Below are 22,949 nucleotides of genomic sequence, written 5' to 3' on the forward strand. Positions count from 1 at the left end.
CGCATGATCAGGCAGGATGTCAACCCCTTTGGGCCTCACCCGGGTGTCATGGCCGAGGAGCTGGCCGCGGCGTTGGGTGCCGGCAGAAGACTGGGCCTGGCCCTGGAAGAGGGTCTGGAAGTGATGAACGCCACCGAACACGTCAGCATGAGCAAAGAGTGCGTGAAGGGCCTGGTGAAAATGGTGTACTGTTCGCACTGCAGAGGCTTGACGCTCATCAAGCCCTGCGTGGGCTACTGTCTGAATGTAATGCGAGGCTGCCTGGCCAGCATGTCCGAGCTGGATCAGCCTTGGAGGAGATACACCAGTCTGTTGGAGCAGCTGACCCACGCCACGGCTGGGCACCACAGTCTGGAACTAGCCCTGCTGGGGGTTAGGGGGTACGTTAATGAGGCCCTGCTCTACGCACAGCTCCACGGTCCACTCATTACTGCCATCCGCATCCGTTGAATCAACAGATTGACTCAATAACTTATTAATAGCGTATTACCATTTAACTGTGGCCTCACAGGTTAGAGGCTGAGAGATTGCATGACATTGCACCTCTAACACGTAACCCAAGATGAACGAGAAAGCTGAGTGAGAGATCGCCCTATATAAAAGTATTCTACTAATTAAAACAAGGATGTGTAATCTACACATGTGTCGCTATGTCATATATCCGTGCGGTCCGAAACCCAAGCCTGTGGCAGGATTAAAATGCTCTGCCTGCGAAGATGGTTGATGAGGTGCAGGAAGGACTGATGGCCAAGATGGGAATGGCCCTTCATCGTATGACCACAGTGTCTACTACCTCATTATCACAATATTACCGCATCTCCGAGCATGCACATATAGACACGCCTCTACAGGATGACGCGCACGCACTTACAAATATAGACACACTGTTCATGTAGTCATACTCGCACTTAGGGATCCACTCTCACTGCGCACAGATACGCGTAAATCCAGTAACCCCAGTAACCCCAGTTTATATAACTGGTGTAGGAAAGAAAAGAGTTCCAGGGGCCACACATGATCCACCACATATTATATCAACTCGCTCTAGTACTTTCTGGTTTGCTTAAACGGTAACAGAGAAAGCGATAGAGATCTATACAAGACAAGCCCAATGTGTCTTTTTTCATACCACCACTAGAAAGAGGCCCGCAAGTGGGATATTGGTAAATTCAACTATTAGTAAAACAGGCTTTAAATATTAATTAACAAATAACTTTGAACCTCAACGAGTACCGCTCTTACTACTGTAGAACAAGTACTAATGACAAAGTACAATCTGTGTATCCAACACCTGTATACACACTTACCATGTTGGCAGGTGACGGGTGCCTGGCGCCACATGTCTCTGTAACCCAGCTGTGTTGCCTTGGACTTAAATGCCACACTCCGGATCATTCGGACAATACTGCTCAGTTAAGCGCACACACGCACACATGCATGACAAAAAACACTACAGTTGTGACTTAAATCCCAGAGCTGCCACTGCGCTTATTTTGACTCAGCTTTGCCATGGCGACTAATTGTACGAGTAAAACATTGGGTTGCCATGCAGAGCGTAAAGCGGAAACTTCTTATGAAGTCCAGCGGTGGAAAGATATGGTATAATAAGCGGTCCCAAAGTTATACTGCAAACTCGTTGTAGGCCACTCTGCTGTGATACCTTGCTTATTCCGGGCAGAGAGCATGTCAGATTAGCCCCACAGCACCGCAGACAGAGCAAGCCTGTTCATTTAGCCCTGTGTAGTTAGCTTGACAATGGGTTTTTTGGGGGGAATTTCAGAGTTTTTAAGACTTCCTCAGAAATTAAAGTTAATTGCTTCATGCAATATAACTTCAATCCGTCCCGATTTCATTTCCCAAGAGGCTTACCGATGCGATGTGACGCGGTAATAACAGCCACCCAAGACCGTGTGACAGAATGAAGTGCGGTCAAATCCGAATTCCGACTTTGTGGTCACCCAGAACAATCAAACTCAATTAACTATCATGCAATGGTAGTTATGGGACTTGGACATTTTAGAGTGGGAGAGGACTTGACTGAGAACAGAAAATAAGTGATGCTATATTATGTTAAAGGAATCACGAGATCCGTTTTTTGTTTGTCAGAGGAAGTGTGGAGTTGACGAAAGGTGAACTCTTGTCCTCCTCCAGTGCATTCAGGGGGAGACATGTTTGAAGTAACAGCCATGGAGAGACAAGGAAGTCCCCCGCACCCGGGGGCCAAATGAATCCAGATGTTTGAGCATGTTCACAAGGTGGAGTCCACTTGTACAGTAGTTGTTTTTCCTTTTTCAAAAGGTTGTTCAGTCGCTTCTTTTTATTTCATTTTTCCTGGCGCGCTCTCCCTCGCTCTTTCCCCCTTTTTTCCTCTTTAGTGTCCTCGCTCCGTGTCACTCTCTTGGCAAATAAAAATGCAATATTTTAACAAGCATGGAATGTCTAAAGGATTTAATGATCCTGTCAGAAACCGTTTTGAAATATGTGCATCCAGTCATGGTGCTCTGGAGAAGTATAAGACGGATTTCTTTCTTTTTTATAAATTTGCCTCCTTGAGAAAACTTGATTTTCTTTTTTGGGGTTTTGTAGTCCGGTTTTGATTCCCACCACCACATCTCACAAAGAGCAAGATTAAACCATGGTATTTCTGAGCATGATCATTTCATAATAATATTATGCAACGCCGTGTAACCTTAGCCTGCGGGTACATCTTGTGGTGTAAATGTCTGACTGGCAGGCGAGCAGGCCTCAGACCTCACACTGCTACCAACTCTGTGGCCCCCACAGGCTGAGGACACACCAGAGGTGGAACTGAAACTATCACTTCTCTGCAAAATCAAACGCATTTTCTTTTCTCATTCCTTTTCCGTTTGTCATTTTTGATGCGCTTCGTTGTCCGTCTCCGACTTTTTCCACCTTTCGGTCAGGCTGCATCTTGTTACCCTTCACTTAGACGGTAATAATCCCAAACAGACCACTGCTCGTGTCTGTCGGCTTTATTTCTGTCGCACGCAGTCACGCTCTCCAAAGCCCTTCGAAGAGGTCACTATTTGGATGTTACGTGTGCAGCTCTAATCCTGATGTCGGGGATTTCTGGTGCGTGGTAAATGCGTTGTGCCTTTTGCTGGCCAGTGGGAAGTCCCTGTGTGTCACAGACAGCGATCACATTAGTGCAGCTGTTGAGGAGGACATGACTGTTGTTATCCTTCTGTCTGTGTGCTGGGAGGGGATTTATACACACACACACACACGGTAACAAAACACTGTCTTTCATGAAGGTTCCTTCATGAATGAATGTTCCATTCAAGTATGTGTTTAAAAAAAATATGAATAATAATTTCGGTGTGTGTTGTGGGGGTGGTGTGGTGTTGGCGCCTCACTCTCCTGTCTCCATTTCTGTACAGTTGCTACTGCTCCTTCATGTCCTGTTTCTAAGGTGACTGATTAAGCATTGTCACTGAAGCATCAAGTCCCCAATGCTGAACACAAGTCTTTCGGAAGCTAATGGGTGTCATAACGGTGACATCGGCTATCTCATCCTTTATACAGTAGACTAGTAACTGAGACCACATACTCAAGTTCAAAATGTAAATCCTCGAACAAATCGAGTGAGAAGTTGGATCATTTTCAACCAGACTCCAACCAGAGGAGTTCGTCCCAGCAGGTCAATAGAAACAAATGCATTCCGCACTTTCTCCGCATTTAAGGTCGGGAACTTTACCACTTTTCTGTGGGTTAGCGTTTGATCAAAGTATGGTTTACCTAATATGTGTTTCTGTTGTCAAACCAAACCAGCTTTTAGTAGAAGTAAATTTACAATCTCCTAAAGATATACTTGTTGGGGGTGATGACTTCATACGTGATCATATCCAATGGCATTATAGATAAACTTGACACTGGTTTCTCAACCCAACGTATTGATGCACTCAAGTTCAGATCAAGGATCTGGATATGCGTTTGCATATTTGAAACCTCAACCATTTCATGTCATCAATGATTTTCCATATTTCTCTCACGCATAATGTCCTTGGCCCTTGTCTTTCTATCTCTCATCTCTGTGCTTCTCTTTTCCTCTCCTTGCAGACATGTTCCAGTATCTTCTATCCTTCTCTCAAGGCCACCTGAGCTCTCTGTTGGAGGGAACCTACTCATCCCTGTCCCGCCAAGCCCTACCCTACGTCAACCAGCTCTTCTCCTCTCTGTCCCTCTATATCCGCGGGGCCAACGTCTCTGCAGAGGCGTCAATCCACCAATTTTATAACAGCCTCTTCCCGCTCGTCTACACACGGCTCATCAATCCCGGCCTGGAAGGCGGCATGACGATGGGCAGGGAAATGGACGACTGTCTCCGCATGATCAGGCAGGATGTCAACCCCTTTGGGCCTCACCCGGGTGTCATGGCCGAGGAGCTGGCCGCGGCGTTGGGTGCCGGCAGAAGACTGGGCCTGGCCCTGGAAGAGGGTCTGGAAGTGATGAACGCCACCGAACACGTCAGCATGAGCAAAGAGTGCGTGAAGGGCCTGGTGAAAATGGTGTACTGTTCGCACTGCAGAGGCTTGACGCTCATCAAGCCCTGCGTGGGCTACTGTCTGAATGTAATGCGAGGCTGCCTGGCCAGCATGTCCGAGCTGGATCAGCCTTGGAGGAGATACACCAGTCTGTTGGAGCAGCTGACCCACGCCACGGCTGGGCACCACAGTCTGGAACTAGCCCTGCTGGGGGTTAGGGGGTACGTTAATGAGGCCCTGCTCTACGCACAGCTCCACGGTCCACTCATTACTGCCACAGTGAGTACACACTAGATCAGCAGCTTCAACGGCGCACGCGTAAGGCCTCGAAACCTTTTTTTGTTTAACCTCTTTGTTTGATATCTTGGCAAATTCATTGTAGTGATTGGAAAGGTTTTGCGGGCTGCTTGTGGGTAATAAGCTACTTTTTCCACCAAAGAACTCTGCACAAAGCATTAATGTTTGCATAGTGATTAAACTTTTCAGAGAAAAATAATATTTATACAAAAAAAGAAAAAAAAAGTTCAGCTGCCTTCAAAGGAATGCTTAGCTGAGGCAAGACAAGGACTAATTTTCCAAAACGGCAAGGCGTCAAAAAGTCACCGTTATTGTTTTGGTTTTGGTGTGTGTGTGTGTGTGTGTGGGGGGGGGGGGTTTATTAGGAAATTCTGCATTAACGGTAATGAAAATAATAAAAGTAGTGGATAAAATGGGGACTGAGTGCACTTGCATGCTCTGAGTACAACCATATGCCTCATGTTATGGTTTTCAGTTCGATGTTCCCAACATCAAGATGGTTTCATGGCTGACTGCCAGACATTTTTTTTAAACCAAAAAGTGCAGTTAATAGTTTACACTCTGATTTTGTTGAGCAAAGTATCTTCTAATAAGTGCTCAAAGCATTGTGACGGTTTTCTATTCTTACATTTATCCCTGCATAGCACACAGAGAAGTAGTTCAGTTTGCATGTCAGTCATTTGCTTTACGTAAAATATCCTCTAAAATCTGATTTTTTTTTTGCAAATACAGTACAATGTGTTCTCTATCTTCACATTTTTCTCTTCATAAGGTGGGGTCTTGCATGTGGGTGTAAGGTAACACGAGTTATACACCAAGGAGCAGAATTGTTGGCTTGGTGATTAGCAGAGATTTATGTGCTTCATCCAGAGGACCATACCATGTATCACTTATTCAGTCCCCATTGCATCACCCTCTCTACACTAAATTTCAGCCATGGTTATTGATGCAGCGCATATATATATACAGTGTTTTTAAATGAATCTATAAGAACACTTTAAATTGGTCGGGTAAGGCCTATTTAGGGTGCAGTTCTTCCATTATCTTCAATGGGACCAATGGTTGACGAGTCTACACATAAGTCGTTCGTCTTAAACTTGCTATATTGTCTCAAAGACTAGCGATTAAAATGAGGATTGCCGTCTCTGGAGTAAGTGAGTAAGTAAAGTGGTTGGTTTGTCCGATCTGGGCTAACAGAGAAACACGGTGGTGCAACATGGCGGTTTACCAGAAGAGAACCCGCTCACTTTGCAGATCTCATGCCCCGGGTATTGCTAACTGTTATGCAATTACAGAAATACAGTCACTACATTAGTGTCAGACATCTCAATAAATCACAGAATGAACTGAAAAAAAGCCTGCCGGTAGGGTAGAAATACAAATATTTGAACATACAATTCGGGGAATGGTTGGCAGTAACATCAAATTGTAAGTGATTTGTGGTTAATGGTCTTCAACGAGCAGAGCGTTGCTGTGGTCCCATTAGACTCGTACAACCAAATGGATAGACACTTACGGTGCACACGTGCATGTGCAGACAGAGGAGGGTTGGTTGCCAGGCATAAAGACTGACCTAATACAACTATGCAGCGAGGCACTGACGCAGCTTGTGTTTTGTGTGTGTATATGGGCATGTGTGTGTGTGTGTGTGCCTGCTTGGTATTCATGGGGTGGCAGGCGAGCCCGAAGCAGGGAGCCCAGCGCGGGGACAATTTGGGGGGGGGGACAGATTTGAAAGGATTCCAGCTAGGCCATACAAACTAGATCCAGCCAGATGGACAAAAAAAAGAGAGAATTGTTGCAGAAAAAGGAGGTGGCCCCCAGTCGGACACTGTGGCTCCCATTTGCGGTGCTCTCAATGCTTCAGGCGGGCTACAGGGCAAACGCGAGCACCCACGTTTACTCATTCGCTCAGACACACACACTTAGCCACACATAGAATAACACACACAAGTTCTATTGCCTTGTATTACCTGGAACCTATGGCCTTTTTAAATCGCAGCCTGTTTTTATAAAGCCACAGAGGCTTGTAAAGTAAAACTGTTGGGTCTCCAGTGCACAACTACTGTGTCAGCGTAGCCCCCGTCACACTTATACCTCCATATACTAGATTAATTCTCAATATAAAACACCTTTTTGGCATATAAAAAAGCATATCATTCTTATTATTATAGTGCAAAGAATAATAAAGTGCACAAATCCAGTGCAAAAACCTTGCTTGTCCTAGCGTCATAATTTCGACTTTATGTGCAAAGTCGAGTAGAAAGAAGTAACTCTGTTTTATTTGCAGAATCCGAATATTACATAGAGTTGTTATTGAAGGAATTATTGTGACTTTGTGGTTTTACACTGGGATATTATCCCAAACCATTTTGTGGTGGCTGTCTCTCTCACTCACAGACTACAGAGTCTGCACTATATGTCGCAGTACGTCATAGGGCAGGACCGGGGTCGTAACGCATATACTGTACAGACGCACACACATCCCCGCGCGGTGCGCAGGTATCAGGTTTTTAGAAGTCCTGTAAAGAGCGTAGATGTTTCGGCCCACCCTGAGACAATACCAGTGGCGCGTGTAGGCGTGAAAGGCAGCTATTGACGATTATATGGGGCAGCGAAAGGATGGATTCTGTCTTAACACATTCCTGCTCTTATTGAGATGGAGCGTGAACGTGGGTCGAAGGGAAGTGGTTATGGATATTGGGGGCAGCCATGGGTTGGATTATGTTGAGTAGACACAATTACGTGCAAATATCCAGTAAAAGTAGCTGCTCTTATTGGGCCCCGTGCGGATGGTAGCTCCGATGTTAAGTGTTTTTTTTTTTTCTCCTTCTGAATGCCGCCCTGTTGAATTCACGTTAGAGTTTCTCCCACAACCGTGCGTGAGAGGCCACGGGGGTGCTGTTTATTGACATGGTCTTAAAAATGATATGGCTCACATGACCTAGAGGGGAAACTTTATATCTTCTACTAAAAGATGATCAGACGTTATATCATAACACACAGAAGCGTCCGTTACTCGCACCTTCATGCCACTCGTTTGCTCACTCACTCCGAGCTTTATAGGGTGCTTATGAGAAAATAGTAGCCGGGGTCCGGATTAAAGTATTTCATATGCATGTCTACCTTATCCGCTTGTTGGTTTTACCCCAGCTTTTCATTACAGTCCTACAGAGGAATGATAATAGCAGCCTGCGCCTGTAGATAATGGAAACAAGGGCCAGTGGCATGGCTGAAAGGTTTCCATTCACCACGGCGGCACCTCAACAGACTGCAGTGGCTTGCATTGCAAGCGCTATTTCTTTTACTCTTTTACCCCAGTATAATAACGCAATAAGGTACGAGAGGCCGTACTGTCAATAATGTTACAGTTAAAGGGTGTTGTTAGGCCCGGAAACCCTTGAATGTTATTGACGATAAAGTATTGACTTAGCGTTTTGCTTTTATAACACGGTCGCCAGTGACATTATAAATAGTAATTAAATAGTAAGCTGCCTTTCAGCACAACATAGTTTCAGCCACCAAACATTGTGGATCGCATTTCAGTAGCCTAGAGAGTCTAGTGCCGCTATGCAACAGAAAACCAGCAGCATCACGTCTGTTAGCTTAGTACCAAAAGGTTTTTGATGATTAGCTAGAAGACCGATATTAATTTGTGCGTCGTCGGAAAACATCCCAGGTCACCTTGCAAGATATCGCAACATCTCATTCATTGACATTGCTCATGACGTCCACCTGAATTGTTCCCTAAAAAGCTAAAATGTTGTGAAAGCTTGCATTGCCCAAAACCGGTCATTTGCGGCGTTTACTTTCTTCAACTAAAAGCTGAAATGACAACTAATAGAAATGCAAAACTCCTGTTTTTTTTAGTATGCACTAATATGGAACGACCGGGTCAATGTAAACAGGTGTACAGTACTTATATGGCTATATGGGAGTATGGCTCAATTCAGTACACCCCTTGACTCACTCTCAACCAATCAGGATACTTGATTTCATCTACCCGTATTACAAAACTGAATAGGATGATCATTGGTGTGACAATAACATGATCTCCTAACCCCCCTTTCTGGGGGTCGCCTTACATGAAAGGATTAGCAACACAGCCTCAAGCCTTCACATGAAGGTTCCGTATGTAATATTTGCGACTGTTAGCAGAATAGAGCTGATTACGGCCAATCTATACCCTTAACTCATCTTTCTAAGTTGGGTGCGCCTTTGGCTCAGCGTTTAACCCTCAAGCTGACTGCCTTACTTACTCAGCAGTCCATTAGCTAATGATCGGGGGGGATGCAGTCTCTCTTCTCCTCAGCCACCCATGTGCATCGTTTCCAGCTCCGTTTGCCTCTCCTGGTGTTTGCCCTGTGCTGATAATAAACATAATCCTTGGTCGTCCGTGGTATATCATTTTCTTCTGTTAGCCATGACTGGAGATTGGTGGAATCCTTCTCTAGAATTAAAGTAATGATGTAATTTAGAAACTAAGCGATGCTTTCCTTCAGAGCTTGCTAGTAAATGAAGTTCACCTCATTATGTAATATTGTTTCCGTCCACTTTCAGGTGTCAGTATCAGAACACTTCTTCGAAAAATAACTAAAATATCTTCCCCGGGATTGTTGATCAGGTAGGTAACGGTTATTTTAGATCAAATGTGACCTATCAGCCTTCAATCCATTGTTTCAGAACCGCCGACCACACAGACTTTTTTCCTCTTCTGCAAGCCCTGCTTTAATGTTTGAAATAGCCGTCCCTGTGCGTCTCCATATTGCCAACATCCTCCCTTGATGCCTGGCTGCACGCTGGTCTGGTGCTTTAGCACCTACAAACATGAGCTGGCTGGCATTCTAACGCCAAGCAGGTGCTGCTGTGAAGTTAAAACAAATCCGTGTTAGGATTTTGGCGGTGGCGGCGGGTTCACTGGAAGACTGCAAATGGACACGTGGAGCTCAGTTTCTTTGCTTGTGCCGGGAATGATCCACCGTAACGTAGACACAGACGAGATGAACTCCCTTGAACTCCCTGTGTCTTTTCCCCCTCAATCCATGTGGTATAAAACCGTTTGAATCCTTTGGGACACGTTGCCACGTTCTTTAATTCTCGTCAATTTGTTCACAAACCCAGACGAAGATGTAAACAAACTCCAAAGGTAACACCCGTGTTTATAAGGCGCTCTCATATTTAGATAATCTGCGAGTAATTTATTCAGGGTATATGCCGGAATGCGGGGAGTGAAATTTAATCTCCTTCCCAATTGGAATCTCAAGGACTTTTCCTGGTGAGCATATCTTTAATTACTCTGATATCATTCAATAAGAGGGCGATGAACAGACGGGGGGGGACTGATTGACAGAGACTGCAAAGTGAAGACTGCTGAGAAAGAAGGAAAGAAAGTGATTCAGAAAGAATAGAGCGATACCGTAAATCAGTGAGAGAGAAAGAGAGGAAGGCGAGGGGAGATGAGCAGTCTCGTAAATCAGCTGCTCTCTCGCTGGAGGCCAAGTCTGTCGCTCACGAAGAGCTCAACGTTTTCAGTCTATTCCGTTGACCGTTGATTTGAAACTACAACACAATTATCATTTTCAAAACCCATCTTGTTTACAACAGAACCAAATACTTTTCATTATTATTTTAGCTTATATGAATTGATTAGGGGGCAGCACGGTGGTGAGGTGGTTAGCACTGTCGCCTCACAGCAAGAAGGTCCTGGGGTCGTCTTCGCCCAGTGGCCTTTCTGTGTGGAGTCTGCATGTTCTCCCCGTGTCTGCGTGGGTTCTCTCCGGGTTCTCCGGCTTCCTCCCACAGTCCAAAGACATGCTCTGGGGATCAGGGTGATTGGGGACTTTAAATTGCCCGTAGATGTGTGAATGTGAGTGTGAATGGTTGGATGTCTCTGTGTAGCCCTGCGATTGGCTGGCGACCCGATTTAGACCCTTGGGAATAGGTTGTTATATAAGTAAACTGTACAGTAACCATGTGTATTATACACAAAACAAGGAAAGACTACCATATTGTGCTGAGCTCTGTTTGAGGCCATAATGGTCTGACTCCCCACCTTAAAGCCTACATGCGTATCTTAAACAGAAAAACAGACTGATGGTGTCGTTGAGGCAGGAGGAGAGAGACCTCCATATTCCCTTAACCCACCCAGATTTCCCCAGATGGTCCAAGGTTTGGTCTGGCAACTTTCCACAAGCTTGCTTCCTTAACCCCCGAGGCCCTTACAACCACAACAACTTGTGCTGCCAAAATCAAACTAGTCACCTTAATACGTAAATAAAGAGGCAACGTGTTTTTTATCCTGCTGAAACCTTGCTATGGAGAGAGATATATCTCCCTCATATATACAGATGGCAGTACATTTCTCTCAGGACAACAATGACATTTATGTTGGATAAAGTTCCTACTCCAAAGGTGGTCCAGCTTGGTACAAAAGTAGCACTTCTGTTGTTGTTGTCTGACTTTGTCTGTGCATCACATGCAGTATCTAATCCCAAATATAAGCACTTTGAATTTCAGTGTTTTAGAGTATTCTGTCATGGTGTGCATCTAATTTCTTCTGGTTACGGAATGTTTCATGATCATGAGATGTCTTACAGTTTTTTTCGATTGCTAAACGACAGTGAGCACAACTGGAACTACATGTGCAAAACTCTAACTACAGTCTGCACAGCAGCAGCTCATGTGGACCAAACTCTAGTTCATTTTTCATTGCTTGAACACAGTTTTCAAAACTCTACACACTTATCCCATGACTTTAACCACAACCTGCACAACACTGTGGATTTACAGCACTTTGTTCAAATGCTAACACACTGCTGTCAAAACTGTGAACCACACATTCAAAACGGAATAGATTTCAGCCTTGTGCCTTTCAAACACTGCTGATTGCAATTTCAGCTGAAAGGCTAAGCAGGTGTCTTGTTTTAGACTTGTTAGTGAACACACACAAAATATATATATATACACAGGTAAAGCTCAGAAAGACTAATTTTGGAAATGGAACAAGGAAGACGGGTTCGTGGAGGGAGAAGGGTGGCAGGGAGAGGGCGGGTTTGTGGAGGGAGACAAAGAAGACAAAGAGCTGTTATTTCAGATGAAATAAGGGCTACAATTATAGACCATGTCGTGAACCATGGTCTCTCATTGAGAGAGGCAGGGTTGAGGGTGCAACCCAATCTGCAAAGATCCACAGTGGCATCTGTAATGCGAATTTTCCATCATACAAACAGGTGAGAGTTACATCCTTATAGTAAATGAAAACATTACAGGAATTTATTTTGTATTGCAATTATGGAATATTTACACAAATATATATTACAGTAAGTTTGACTGTAAAATATATTTTTACAACAGGACCCAAAGGCTGCCCCCAACAGGAGGAAGAGCAAAAATATTTTCAGATGCGCAGGAAAATGCTATTGTTGACATGGTTGTTGTCAACAATGCAATAAAACTGCGGGAGATTCAAGATAGAGTGCTGGCTGATAATGATATATTTGAAAATGTTAATTCTGTCAGCACAACAACTATTGCTCGAGTCCTACAGAAACACCAAGTTACAATGAAACAGTTATACACTGTACCGTTCGAGAGGAACAGTGAACGGGTAAAAGAGCAAAGATACCAATATGTCCAGGTAAGACGTCTGAGGTTACATACACAGCTATTACTGTAAAAATATTTACAGTAAAAAAACCACTAGCATTACTACAGTTACGTAAACTGTGCACTTACTGTTTTTCAGAGAGTAATGGAGGTGGAAGCACTGGAAACACCACATTCATTTGTATTTATCGATGAAGCTGGATTTAACCTTGCCAAAACACGGCGCAGAGGAAGGAATGTTATAGGTCAAAGGGCCACTGTGGAGGTTCCAGGCCAAAGGGGGGGAAATATAACCATGTGTGCTGCAATGGCCAATGATGGTTTGCTTCTCAACACACCACTCATTGGCTCATACAACACAGAAAGGCTTATAGCTTTCCTAGAACAGCTCTATGCTCAGCTAGTGCCAGCAGAACAGGGGGAGCCAGTAAGAAACCCCCAAGTTTTTGTCATAGTTTGCGATAACGTTGCTTTTCACCACTCTGCAGCTGTCACAGATTGGTTTGCAGCACATTGCAGATTTATAGTTTTGTACCTGCCTGCATATTCACCCTTCCTCAACCCAATAGAGGAGTTTTTCTCTGCCTGGAGGTGGAAAGTGTTTGATCACCACCCACATGACCAAATGTCTCTTTTGGAAGCCATGCGTGCCGGATGTGAGGCCACAAGTCCAGAGGACTGCCAGGGATGGATAAGGCACTCCAGAAGGTTCTTCCCCAGGTGCATGGCAAGAGAGAACATTAGATGTGATGTTGACGAAAACCTGTGGCCTGATGCTAGAGAGAGGCAGGATTAGCCCCTCAATTATTTGTTAGAATTAAAGTATGTACTTTTAGTTTCTACCTTTTTTTTCTCATTACTGTAATTCTGTAAATTACAGTACAGACTATTGAAGCAAACTGCTAATTTTCATTTACCTTAAAGAATTGTTATGTTCTAAAAATGTAAATAAAATAAATCATGTGAAAGAATGTCAATCTTTTCATTGAAGAAAATATTACTTTCTATGAAGTCACTGAAATTGTTCAAACTGTAAAGATGAAAATTTAGTATTTTCTGTATTGGTGTTTGATGCTAGTGTTTTTACTCTCAGTGTGTTCTGAGTGACAGTGTGTGTTCTGTCAGTGAGGCTTGTGCACAGTGTTTGCTGCACTGAGCCTGTTTTGAGCCGTGTGTTAAGAGTTGTGTTGCTTGGAATGAGTTTTGCACGTGACGTGAACTGTTTAGCTCAGGTGACTGTTGGTAGTGCAGACTGTAGTTAGAGTTTTGCACATGTGACTCCAGTTGTGCCCACTGACGTTTAGCAATCGAAAAAAACTGTAAGATGACAGTGACTGGTATGTTAATAGTTCTAAAGTTATTCCCAAGGATTTACATTTTTTTCCATTGTGAATTGATAAAATGTACACCACAGAGACAGTGCAATTAATAATTTTGAAGCGATTCCTTTCCAAAAGTACAACTAATGACATATGTCAATGATCTGCAGTACTGTGCCCTTTAAGCTACTCACCCCAATTGTTGATAACTGTCATACACACAATCCCTAAAGAGCATATGGACTTGGCTACGTCCAGAGTGTTTAATAACACAATCTCAGCATGGGACTGGTCTGATGTGTGACTTTTTGAGCTCTGTTAAAAATAATATACATCCATTGTTCACTTTGGCAGAGCCGACAAATGTGCTTCTGTTCCCAGAGCTAAACAGTGCGCGGCGTTTGGCGAGCAGATTCTATGCGTATCTGCACATTTACCACGCAAACTATGTAAAAGCAGAACAGAGGGTTCTTCACTGACCAAACCAGCGCTTTTCATCCCACAAAGCAATGTGCCTGAGGTGAATGGGGGGGGCTGAGAAAGTTCCATTAGCTTCACTGGGTAATCCCTTGATAAATAAACTGGGAAGACAAGACCACCGCTGCTATCTGTAAGCCGATACTCCCCTAGAGGAGGGATGGCCCAGGGCTTGGCGAGCTTTGAGCCGATGATATGTGCAAAACACAGCGCTCTTGAGCTAAACACCGTTTAGTTGACTTTGAGTGAAATAAAGTCTATTCTGTTTCTGCAAAACAGTAAGAAGACACAGTAGGAATCCAATTGCACTGGCTGACTTAAATGGCCATAGAATACATGGCCTGTGTGTCCCTGAGCTCCTCACTGCATGCATCCCATCAGTCTGCCCCCCCCCCCCCCCCCCCACCCATCCGACTGTCCTCAGGCAATCATATGAGGAATGCTCTGCAAAATAGCTGAAATTGTGAAGGTATAACAAGGACAAACAGGTGCTCCCGCCCTCCCCCCACACACACAGACACACACACACACACAGACACACAAAAAACGGGTAATCACGCTGTGCCCCAATGGGATTTTCATTCTCACGCCATCATCAGGTCAGGAGAAAATTGATTAATGGCAGCGGGTTCCAACCCGTGTTGTTATTCAACCTGTTGTCTGATTGGCCCTCTCTAGTATGTGGTGACAAGAGCCAACCTATGAGAGCATGTCTCCATTTCTCAAGAGGATCCATAACGGGGATGCTGTTTGTTTTCTCAACCATGACTTTGTGTTCTGTTTACGCTCTTGTGTGCTTAGTTAGGCATAAGAATGTTTTGTGTAAGCGTTTCTGTTTTGAAACGGTGGCCTTTGTTCAATCTTTTCCAGCCTCTAAAAGTAGCTGCGTGGTTTGGTTTTCAAAATGATGGCGTAATACAAACAGAACTGTGAATGACCTCCTCTTGGTGTTCGTATTTTACACGGATGTTTACATTTTTGTCTCGTGGAATAGCAAAAAGTTATACAAAGGCAGGTGAGAAACGGCACTGGATTTCAAACTTTGGTCTTCCCCTTTTGAAAAGTTCCCAACGACAGGATTAGCTCCGGTCTAAATCCTCAATATTCCGCTTCGTTATTATATATTATTAGTATTATTCTAATAATACACTGCAATTATAATAATATTATATACACACATTTTCCTCAAAACAATTTTCTTCTTTAAACAAAAAAAATAACAATACCTATTTTTATTATCTAGTAATGTAGTAAATGGAGTAGTACGGTACAGCTCCTTTTCAATGAGGAATCATTCAAGTGTACTGCTGTTTGCCCGGCCGCCAGCTCCACCACTGTCAAGTACACACACACACACACACACACTGTAGACCTCCCAAAGGCTGTAGTCTACGGAGTACGTTACGGGACTGTATGATGCCCAAAATATCTGTTTTAAATCCCTGGAGTTAGTGTCAATTAAATGTTTTTTTGCTCGATAGTGAAATCCTAATGTTGCACGTTTACATTGCAAAAGTTAATCAGCCTTGACATTTATAGCTTCACTGCTGCCTGGAACGATCGCCTTTTGCTGAGTCACTTTGTTTTGTTGCTACAAACATTAGCGCTTTTAATACTCGCCGGTGTCAGTGATGCTGGATGGAAGAAAGCCTCATCAACACAATATATACACACCTATAAATGTTGGAATGTCCTTACTGTCGATTACCTTTGCTCAGATACTCTAATGTGGCAAAACTCATGGCAGTAAATAATCCACCATACAGGTTCATGATTGTTCTGATGAAGGTCTGAACACGTCATGCTGCGAATTTGACAGTAATAGCCAGCAGAAGCATTGCAGCACATGCAAAGAGCATGTGTCTTAGTATGTTGAAAGGGCATCACGGCCAACGCAGTTGCTATGTTCTATCTTTTCTCACCACCACAAAGTGATCGTGAGCGCGTGTGGCGTTGTTGTGTGTGCGCGTGCGTGGGCCACGGCCATGTGTGGCTGTGAGCCGCTCTACCACATGTCAGCATGTTTTATTGGTCTGGAGGGAGTTACGGCTAATGCAAATAAAACAACCCTCCTCGTGCCCAACGTCTGCCTTCAGGACTGAGAATGTGGTAAGAAAAAGAAAGAAATAAAAGAGAAAGGGAAGAGTGCAGTGCAAACGGTGCGAAGATGAAAAAATATTCAGGTGGTTGGTTAAAGTTATAAAACGCACCTCCTGGGCCACTGATATTTCCACTGCCTTGGAAGAGACGTCTGTTATGTGAATACCTCCGTTTGTAAGATAACTGACCGGCCTCACCCACGGGGGGAAGGCGTATTTTTAGCAGGCTGGCAAGACGCATTTTGTGACTGTTAACACATATTTCAGCTGCTTCAAGACTTATTTCCCAAACTGTTCCCAGCATGTGGACGGAGACACCGCTTCAAACAACCATTTAAACACAGACAGACCCAAATTAAGTTTATGTATCTGTATCTGTGCATTCCATTGTTTTGGCCCCTGCTTGCTGCTTCTGACCGCGGGGCTTCCTTTTCTGAACGAGTGGTTCTGCTAAAGCTTACTTGGTCCTGTTGGACGTCCTCACATTTTACGACGACTCATCCCTCTGGACAAAGCAGCGCATATTCATGGGTTGCTGGACCCGCTGCAGCGTGCACAAGAGCCACGGCTAACTGTCTCTCCGGCTAATTGAGGACCACTTAATAACACTGGCCAGGGGCTTTTAAGCCAATGAGATGTCATCGATTTTACTTCTGGGTTTGAAGCACAGCCCCCTTTATCCTCATGACCCCGCTGTCACCGCTGCTGCTTTTAACAGCCACTGGAGATCTTCGCTGCCAACTGTGCGTGCGTGCGTGCGTTCACCCCCATGAGGTAGTGGAATGTTTTACATTTACTGTCAGCCCTCCTGGCAATAATTCACTCATCACGCCGTTTTCTTTCATCGCATCTCCCACTTCATGCAGACTTTATTTTTTTTTTACATGTTGCCCGTTACGCCGAAGTTCTCCGGCCCATAATTCTTTTCGCCTGTCTTCAACTTGCAGACATTCAACTGCAATGCTGTAATTCTTCATTTCAGAATTGATGGCATCATCATCATCAAAAGAAAAGGAAGTGGTCACTTTAATTGACTTATTTTAGTTCAAATGCTTTTAACCGTGCAGGTGACAATGGGTGGTTTATGGAAGAAACCCTGCAGCTCCACCCCCTGCTGTTATATGTTTTCCAAGCTTAACAGGTGTGTGTGTGTGTGTGTGTGTGTGTGTGTGTCTGTTTGCTCTCCCCACAGGTGGACAAGGTGTGTGGCCTGTCTACTGGGGAACCTACAAACATGCCGCCTACTACCCCGGAGGTCACAACCTCGACCTCCACGGTGACCCCGTCCCTTCCTCCTCCTTCATCTGCCGCCCCGTCCCAACGTCTACCAGAGCAGTGGCTTGGCCAATTGGCCCACTTGAGGAGGTTAGACAAAGCACTGAACTGCAATGAATTCAAAGTTCCCAAAGTTCGGTAGTGCCTGTTGTACATCTGAATGCCAAGTAGTTGAATATTTTCTTGCTTGTTAAATTAGATCACTTCTCTTTTCTTCATGTGGTTGGTTGGACCCAACACACACACAAACACACACTTAGTACGTAAAGGAAGTGCCAGGCACTAAAGTCAATGCCCTCCATCTGGCCTCTGAGTCCGCCATCCTTTGCCCACTGCAGCTGGCACTGATGTGGCAAGAGAGGGGGGGATTTGGAAGGGATTAATCGTGACGAACCAACGATTTCCTGTTTACCCAGACGACCGTACCACCAACTCTGCACACCAGGCGGGCCTGAGCTTAAATAGCGCTGCAGACGGACACACTAACACACACACACACACACGCACACACAACGCTGTGTTGCCGGCCCGAGCTTGTCCCAAATCATGAATCACTGCGCTGATGCCAGCCTAGCTGACGGGTCCGGCCTGGCACCGCCACCAACACAATCCAGCTCCCTGCCCGCTGCCAGCCCTGAGCACATGTTGTGAGCACCGACCACTTCAGAGGCCCGGCGGCCCCCGCCGTAGCGAAGGGAGAGCCGCTTGCTGCTAAAAAACTATCAAACGTCATACAGAAATAACATTTCCGTTTTGTTAAAATGAGGGAAAATATGAATGCAGAAGCTCAGCAGAACTTCCTTTGAACATGTACCTTTTTATTTTATGATGTCCAGATGTTTGTTCTGCTTGAGTGTTTGATTACATATAGATTACATATCAATATCTGTTTTATTGTTGGTGTGGTGGTTATTGATTGTGGTGTGGCCAGTCTCTGCATGTGCATGAATAACAACTCTCTTCCAGGTTCGACTGACTTATCTTTTTCTCCCCCCCCCCACCCCATGTGTCTCGTCGTGTCATCCTCTTGTTTCTTTTTGTCTCTCACGTCCCACCTTTTCAAACTCCCCGCATCCTCCTTGCTTGCAACAATCTCCCCTGGACGCCAACTCCCATCATTCCCAGCTCCTTCCCCCTGAAACCCTCCAAGAACAATAAACATAGTCTGAGAACACTCTCTAGGTAAGCATGAACCCAAGGGACTCATCGCTCTCACTCTTCCACACACCCTCTCATATTGTCACATTTTATTGTCGATTGTCTTTTGGATGCATTGTTTATGTTTTGCGTTCTCATCGTCCGTGGTGCTTGAAGAAGCCTCTGCTGGCTTTGAGTGACTCGGGACATAAGCTCTCGCGACGCCAGCTGTATGGTCGGCATCAACGTGTGTCCGATCAAGTCTTTTATTTTGCTTGAGATGACAGACAGTGTCCGTCTCGATAGCATGTCTTAGCAGATCTGATGAAGCAAGCACTTTTCCTCAAAGTATATTTCAGAAAAATGTGCTGACTTGGCGAGGTGGTCACATTCAAAGCCGCTCGCTTTCCGCCGCCATCGATATTGTCCGTTGTATTCATCACCAGCGTGTATAGTTGAATGAAGGGCACATCCTGTCTATTCAAAGGGTGTCCTTCCCCCCGTGTGCTTTTCTTCTCAGGGAATTCTTGATGTACCTGCAGCGCTACAAGTCTTTCTTTGCAGCCTTGCCAGAGATGCTGTGCGAAGGGGAGAATGTAGTGGATGACTCCACGTGCTGGAGCGGAGACGAAGTGGTGGAGAGGTAAGAGGAATGACTTCAGCCCCTTAACGCCTCCATTTACGATAAACTCCAGATTGTGGATAGTTGTACTTGAGATATCACATTCATTCTCTCATGGAAAGTTTTATAACTGAAATTGTAGGATTTTCAACACGATCCCCTTCAGCGGACTCTTGATTAAATTGTCTGTCCCAAATCCATTTTTTCATATTTAAAAACAGCAGCAAAGATTCACTTTGGTATTATGAGTTGCTTTGCTGTAACAGCAGTAGAACTTAGTTTTTGCATAAAAACACTTTTTTTGGCAGCACTTTCATTTTCTCTATGAACGACTGGTTGTAAGCATCCTTCCAAACAGGTCGTCCAGAGTCATCGGATATTGTTGTACTCTAATTCTATGCTTTGGAAAGTACAAGTTATTACTATGTTCAGATCCAAGGAAAAAGTGACAACCCCTCTTTAGTTATGTGTGTGTGCTTGTGTAAGATTCTGTGAGTGTGGCTGTCTGTTTTTAATCAATGTGGAAATAAGGAAGCCATTAAATGCATCTTCACATGGAGTGAATGGAGGCAGAACAAATAGTTACACTCTCCTGTGTATTGGTCAGTTGATGAGCTGCTATCCGTGCTTTTCTCTTTTTTTCCCCGCATTAAATTTTCTTTCTTTCTTATATTTCATGGGTTTTTTCATTCTAGGCTGATTTATAGGTGTGGCCTTGGAAATCTTCTCCTGCTTATGGTTTCGGGTGCATCCCTTACTCTGTGTGTGTGTGGTTATGGTGATGTGCTTTCTCAGTCAGCATGAGAAGAACAGAGAATTGATACAGACTCCTGAGCCAATGTGAGTCTGTAACTGATTCCCCCGCTGGATCCGTTCCTTAAACTCTGTTAAAACTTGTTCCACAGTTATGACAAGGTTACGCTCTCCTTCTGCAGTGGCTCGCGTTACCATGGCAACCTCCCCTCTGGGCACTGCCAGCATTGGGCCTTCACAAAGGGAAAAACAGAGGTCCGGGGAGGCCTTTACCCCCCTGATCCACCCCTGAGTGTTTGTCAGACCCTTCGGCCGGCGTCCGTTTTGCTTGATTAAACCGTACGTTAATCTGCACACGAGTACAAGGGAAAACATTAGTTTGAACAGACGTCGCTGATTGCGAAAAAAGACCCTTTGATTATGCGCAGTGGTCGGCACTTTTGCAAGGGCTGTTCATGAATGAGTTGAGCTTTAATCATGCTTAGAAATAGTTAAGTTTTAAAATGTTCTTTAATGTGGCAGCTCTTCTATCCTTCCCCACTGCACAGGATCTGCCAGTGGCTCAGGCATGTTGAGCAGACCACGCATTCATCAGGCCTGTCACTTTGTGTCAGCACACAAACTACAGGGGGCAGCCAACATGTGTGTGCTTGCTCCATGATGGGGAGCGCATGCATGGGGCTAGTAAACCGAGTGCGAGGCACACAGTATCCAAAACCGGTTCAGTATTTCAGTACCCTGTTTGCATGTAAGTGAGTGCCCGCCACTATTCCAACCAAGGCCGCTGGCTTTACAGCGGTGCTAATGGATTACAACGGTGTGTTGTTATCACACACACTCCCCGGTGAGAGCCAGGCCTTTGATCGCGGTGTCAAGTGTTCTCATGCTGAATGAGAAAAGAGTACATTTGGCACCACTCATAAACGGCTTGGATCGGCCTGTGGCTATTCAGCAAACCTTTTCCACTGTATCTGACTCTGCTGGCATGTATGAGAGAGAGAGGAAGGAGGGCGGACAGGGCATGTAAAAGGGAAGGCGTTTGGGTGCCGTGGTGCCCCCTGTGCCCCTGGTGAGGGAAGCATGATAGAGTAATGTGGGGGTGGAGGACCTTGCCAGCATAAAGACCCATTGTAGAGTCAGTGGAGTGGGGCACAGGCCTACAGTGGACCCCCAAAAGCCTGGAGGGTGAACAAAGACCCTCCTATGAGGCTGCATGGGAAAGACTTGGACATCGCCTGCACCCCCCCCCCCCCCCCCCCACACCTCCACCACCCAACGACTGCGACTGGCCTGGGAAAGTTGCATCAGAGCAGCAAAGTAGATCACACAGCAGAGAGAGGGGCAGAAAATATGAGAGATGGGAAAAAAACGTGAAAAAGATGTGAAAAAAACACCAATAGCAATGACGGAAATGGCCAAGCTAAGCTGCTACAGCGTTAGCAATAGCCATAGTCCCAATTCCTGTGTGGTGGACATGCAAAAAGCCTCTGAGGGCTGTGTGGGTTTTCCCTGCACAAAAGGAGGGACTTAGACACACAAAGGCACTGACATATCAATCCACACAAGATCCATGCTAGTCAACAGCTGGGGGGCTCATTCATTCAGGCACAACCATTCACTGCTCGGGCAAGGATACACACATCCACATGTGAGAACATGTGTCGTAATACTTCAAAGCACACAAATGGCATTGGGGATTGAAATTCCCTCCCTCTCCTCACCCAGCATCTGATGACAGAGGGGCGAGCGAGGGGCAAACAGTTGTACTTGTGACTGAAACTGCGCGTTGGCTTGCGTTCAAACATCTCTGAACATTTCCAGCATCACACGTGTTGATACTTTGCACTGCATCTTTTTCTGGAAAGATAAGATCAACCAAAATAACCGTTTTTTAATTTAGTTTTTGTTACAGTCTTATCACACACTTGGGTAAATCATTACCATATTTCTTCACTATAATTATTCCACTGTAAATAACCTCCCCTTTTTTTAGCCGCGCATGCAGCGTGTACATACGGAACAAAGTTAACCGTATCAGCCATGTCAAACAACATACATCGTTTGAAATGAAAAAGTATGTTGGTCGCACTGACAAACAGAGGACTCGTTGTGGTGCGCTTCCTGTTTTGGTGTAATAAGATAAGACTATACTCTAAATTGATGGTATGATAGAAAGAGGAAAAATAAATAGGAGAATGAATTAAAAAGTCTTTCGGAACCACTAAAAGAAAATGTGGCAATCGCAGACCCGATAGCGAACTTCAAGGGCATTTTTGAAGAGGAGAAGTAGGCATCTTGTGTGTTTTAGCACACACAGTCTTTAAATTGCTATTTACGTTTAAAACCATGCCTATTCGTGAATGATTATTACTTTTGTTATTAATAACCGTAAGTCCGTATTATGAATTTTGTTTTTTCGACTTAAGAGGATGAGTTTTGTCCGTGCAGTCAGTAAAATCTTTACAGGGTTTTATCAGTGATTTAAAATAAGTGAAGACGACTCCCCGCTTGCTTGTCAACAGGACACAAACTGTCCCACAGACATTCATATGGAGCATGTGGGGGCGGCGCTGATACAGATATTATGCTGGCATGTTTTGAAGCTGAGGCTAATGATCGGAAAAATCTATGCACATGAAGCGAAATGCAACTAACGAAAACAATTTCATCAGATTAAAAGTGAATATAATAAATTAACTGGCTGGACTTAGATGAGTTGCAAACTATTTTGGCCGGCAGCCGGCTCTTATGGGAAGCTCTGCTACTCCGACATTTCTGATGACACTGCTGGGTGCGCCAGTAATAGATTTAGATGGCACGGATGCATTTCGGCACAGCCGTTGCTAAGTGGCCGGTCTCT

The 22,949-nt window shown here is 44.7% G+C and overlaps 1 protein-coding gene across 2 annotated transcripts in view; it reads left to right on the plus strand.

Annotated features, from left to right (window-relative positions):
• gpc5c (glypican 5c) overlaps positions 1-22,949 on the plus strand; it is a 79,603-nt gene that overhangs the window by 15,334 nt on the left and 41,320 nt on the right. Inside the window, exons 3-6 of one of the 2 annotated variants that reach the window (XM_040171824.2) lie at positions 4,081-4,784; positions 17,495-17,667; positions 18,703-18,759; positions 19,235-19,357. In XM_040171824.2, coding sequence (XP_040027758.2) covers positions 4,081-4,784; positions 17,495-17,667; positions 18,703-18,759; positions 19,235-19,357 — 1,057 coding nt within the window. The remainder of the gene's footprint in view (positions 1-4,080; positions 4,785-17,494; positions 17,668-18,702; positions 18,760-19,234; positions 19,358-22,949) is intronic. The other variant, XM_040171825.2, reaches the window with a different exon arrangement.

Source organism: Gasterosteus aculeatus, chromosome 3 (assembly GCF_964276395.1).
Source record: "Gasterosteus aculeatus chromosome 3, fGasAcu3.hap1.1, whole genome shotgun sequence".
Lineage (NCBI taxonomy): Eukaryota > Metazoa > Chordata > Actinopteri > Perciformes > Gasterosteidae > Gasterosteus > Gasterosteus aculeatus.